Genomic DNA, 4,411 nt, shown 5'->3' on the forward strand with positions numbered 1-4,411 from the left:
CCTCCCTCCCTCCCTTCCTTCCTTCCTTCCTTCCTTCCTAACTTCCTTTTTCCTTCTTTCCTCCACTCCCACCCCTTCCTCCTTTTCCTTCCTTCAGTTCTTTTGTGTGTGTGTGTGTGTGTGTGTGTGTGTGTGTGTGTGTGTGTGCTGGAGAACTGAGAACCTTGTGCATGCTAGGCAAGCAGTGTGCTACCCACCCATACTCAGTCTCCCCCCCTTTTTTTTTTGCATGATTTTAAGATTTTTTTGCTCTGGGATTCTTTAATTTCAATTGGTAAAAATTCTTAGCAATTGCCAGTTTAACCAATACTTCAGATTCTTAAGGTGTGTAGCTGACTTTCTGGTACCTGTCATACAATCATCTCAAAATGTGTGTAAGAACACCTTTACTAAAGCAACCCAACAACTTTTAAATCTGTCCAGATTCCATTTTGTAAACCCATTCATTTTTGACAATTATAAAATGGTAAGATGCCAGAGAGGGTCTCTGAACTTGTAGTGGTGGTGGTGGGCACAGAAACTGAATAAATTTGAAACTGTGCAATAAAGGGTCATGGGGATGAAAAGGAGTACGGAGAAGATTTTCCTTAAAAACCACCATTAATTTAACTAGTATTTGCTGACTGGCGCATGGGGAGACATGGAAACTGATGTTGTTACCTTTTTAGAAACACCATGAAGTATAAAAACTTGGGCATATACAAGTAGAGCTGCTCCTGGAGAATGGCATCTATGATTTTCCTAACTGCATATTCTGGATCCAGAATCGGTAACAGAGTAGGACACCTAAGGAAGAAAAAAAACCTCAAGTTAAAAGAAATCATTCCTTAAGATTAAGGGTGAAATTTACAAGACATTGTTGTTAGACCCTCATCCCTCTCAATTTCTAAATTTCCATATTTACTCATTTATTGTCAAAGTAGTACTAGCATGGCTGGGATGTGAAATGGAAACTCATTGTAAATCAGTATATTCACGTTAAATATAATCATCCATGTAACACTTTATTGAGTGGTCTAAGTGAGAAGTGAGTCATTGGAAACAAACTGGGTATCTGTGTCTGCCAGGGCCTGAACGTGTCTCCCTATTTTACATTTAAGGCTAATCTCTGCATGATGGGTCTGGATCAGGACTTGGGTTTTGGAAAGTAATTTAGGTCATGAGCATGGCACCTTTGAGAATGGGATTGGTGCCTTTATGAGAAGAGACCTAGCATAGGTGGACTTTCTCTCTGTCCTTTCCTTGGCAAGGAAAAGGAGAGATCCATTTTCTCTGGCAAACAAGATCTAACTGCAAAGAAGGGCTATGAGCTTCTTTTCACCCTGGCTCTTGAACTTACAGCCTGTAGTGGGTAAGACCTTTCTGTGCTTAATCCAGACGTGATATTATTAAGGAATGTGGTGGTTAATCAAGATATGTGGTATTCTTTTAAGGAATCTGAGAGCTGTTTTCCTTCAATGACTTCTAGTTTTTCTGGAGTCAGGGAATGGGTCTGAACGGCATTAGGTGACAGAAAGGGACGATGGCCAAGACAGGAAACAGAAAAGCAGATCTGCAGCCACAGGATGGGTACTAATTGGGCATTGTAATCATTATCAATCAGGTCCTTAAACACACATGTGTCAGGGACAATTCTGAAACCACTTCTGTATCAGAAAATATTTAGAAAAAGATCCAAGCAATTCAAAGAAAAGAATTGAATGGGCAGAGAGTAAATTTGAATGCCTTTAAAATCAAAAGGTATACTTACTTAGTAGTGCAACCTTCAAACATTCCAGTTTTTATAAAGAATGGGCACACAATTGTAGTTTTGATCCCCCATTGTTTCTTGGCAAGTGTTTCGATAAACATAGATTCTGCAAATCCAAGGGCTGCGAATTTACTTGAGACAGAGAGAGAGAGAGAGAGAGAGAGAGAGAGAGAGAGAGAGAGAGAGAGAGAGAGTTAGTTCAGGTCTGACTGGTCTCCTTGCATTCTATATCATTGTGCAGTTCAGAGATTGCATTCTTTATGACTTGAAGTTTAATGACAACCTTGCACTGAGCAAAGGTCCTGGCTCCAGATCTTTCTAACAGCTCAGGTAATCATTAGTATCAGTTTTTAGCAGTTACATTGTGCTGGCTAGTTTTAAGTCAATTTGACACAGCTAGAATTATTGAAATAATGCCTCTACAAGATGTGGCTGTAGGCTTGTCTGGAGAGTATTTTCTTAATTAGTGATTGATGTGGGAGGACCCAGCTCATGGGTGGTGCCATTCCTGGGCTGATGCTCCTGGGTCTTATAAGAAAGCAGGATGAACAATTCATTAAGCAGTACCCCTCCATGTCTTCTGCATCAGCTCTTGCCTCCAGATTCCTTCCCTGTTTGAGTTCTTACCTTGACTTCCTTCCATGATAAAGATTGATGAGGAAGCATAAGACAAACAAACTCCTCCCAAGTTGCTTTGGTCATGGTGTTTTTTCACAGCAATAGTAATCTTAACTAAGTCAACTGTATTTTAAAATATGGAATGTACATTGTTTTTTTTTTATGCTATAATGAGAAGGCATCTTTAACAGATTATAGAATGATATAAAATATAACATATATGCTCGGAGAAACAAAAAATGTTATGTGACTTGTTTTATTGTGATCTAGTACCATATGCATATATTTCTGAGGTCTGTTTGTGTTGTAAAGCTTTTAAATGGCATTACATTAAGTTCACTTGTAATACTAATAGCAACAGAGGATGTGGCAATCATTTCAAATGTTCTTTGTATGGGGAGGAATATGTAGCGAGTAGCATAGAACATGGGCCAATGAAATAATACACTAATGAACAAGTGGACTATGAGATGAGAAAGGCTGCTATGTACTCCACTAGACCATAATTTTACTTCTAAGTCAATGCTTTGCTGAGCCTGTGCCAACTGCTCTACAGGACAGGGGGTGGTCAGTCCTTATTTCAAATAAATTAACCTCATTTGTATAAATGCCTACAATAATACATAAAATAGCAAGTTACTTAAGGATTTAAGCAAGAAAGATCAGGGTGGTTAGTGGTACTTACAAGTAAATGTTCTTCCAATCATAAATCTCAGATTGTCAGTATAATGAAAAATAAATAATTCAATGGTTTAAAGTGGTTTTAAATCGTCACACTGACATTACCTGTACTTATGTGCAAAATTACTAGGAGTTTTAAAAAAGCTTTGGCATTTGTCTTAGTTAAGGTTTTACTGCTATCAACAGGCACCATGACCAAGGCAACTCTTAGAAGGACAACATTTAATTGGGAATGGCTTACGGGTTCAGAGGTTCAGTCCATTATCATCAAGGTGGGAGCATAGCAATTTCCAGGCAGTCACGGTACAGGAAGAGCTGAGAGTTCTACATCTTCATCTATAGGCTGCTAGGAGAAGACTGACTTCAAGGTAGCTAGGGCGAGGGTATAAAGCCCATGCTTTAAGTGACACACCTACTCTAACATGGCCATACCTACTCCAATAAAGCCACACTTCCTAATAGTGCCACTCTTTGGACCAAGCTTATACAATCCATTACAGCATTACTGGGAGGTGGTAGAGCTGTTAGGAGGAGAGGCCTAATAGAAGGAAGTTAGGAGGCAACTGAGAGTATGACATGGAGGAGAGACTGAGACTGGATCCTTCTATTGCCATCTTTTTTTTTTTCTCAACTGCCTCTGTCTCATGCTCCTGCATGTTTTACTTTGGCCCAAAGCAACGAGGCCACCAAACCATGAAGAAAAACCCTTAAAACTGTTAGCTAAAATAAACTCATCTTCCTTTCAAGTTGATTATCTCAAGTATTTTGTCTCAGTAGTGGTGGGGAGTGAGAATACTGGTCCCAAACTCCAAAGCAGCAGAGTCACAGACTGAAACCTCTTCAACCGTGAGCCAAATAAGTCCTTACTTATTTTGCCACAGTGGTGGGATCTGATATACACAGTCATGTTAGCCAGATGCTGCAGGTGGCAGGAAGCAATTGAAGCTGTCTTCATGAAATATAGACAACAGTGAATGATTTCAACTCTGTTTTCTATTTTGAGAGAAGGACAAAGGACTTCTTACACCTTACTTCACTTGAAAATGTAGGGGGAAAGTGGCATTTTTGTCCATGCTGTGCATTGTTTTAAGTCACATTTGCTTTAAGAGAATGCCTTGGGGGGGGGTGTGAGGAGCTGGAGAGATGGCTCAGAGGTTAAGAGCACTGACTGCTCTTCCAGAGGTCCTGAGTTCAATTCCCAGCAACAACATGGTGGCTCACAATCATCTGTAATGGGATCCAATGACCTCTTCTAGTGTGTCTGCAGAGAGTAACAGTGTATTCACATACATAAAACAAATAAATGAGGAGAGAGAGAGAGAGAGAGAGAGAGAGAGAGAGAGAGAGAGAGAGAGAGAGAGA

At 39.9% G+C, this 4,411-nt stretch overlaps 1 protein-coding gene across 2 annotated transcripts in view; it reads right to left on the reverse strand.

Moving 5' to 3' along the window:
• The window catches only part of Sdr16c5 (short chain dehydrogenase/reductase family 16C member 5), a 20,256-nt gene that overhangs the window by 8,552 nt on the left and 7,293 nt on the right, over positions 1-4,411 (reverse strand). For both annotated transcript variants that reach the window (XM_021161609.2, XM_021161608.2), the window contains 3 exons: positions 2,039-2,056; positions 1,751-1,882; positions 661-786 (listed from right to left, as the gene is read on the reverse strand). In XM_021161609.2, coding sequence (XP_021017268.1) covers positions 661-786; positions 1,751-1,882; positions 2,039-2,056 — 276 coding nt within the window. The remainder of the gene's footprint in view (positions 1-660; positions 787-1,750; positions 1,883-2,038; positions 2,057-4,411) is intronic.

This window comes from Mus caroli, chromosome 4, assembly GCF_900094665.2.
Source record: "Mus caroli chromosome 4, CAROLI_EIJ_v1.1, whole genome shotgun sequence".
Lineage (NCBI taxonomy): Eukaryota > Metazoa > Chordata > Mammalia > Rodentia > Muridae > Mus > Mus caroli.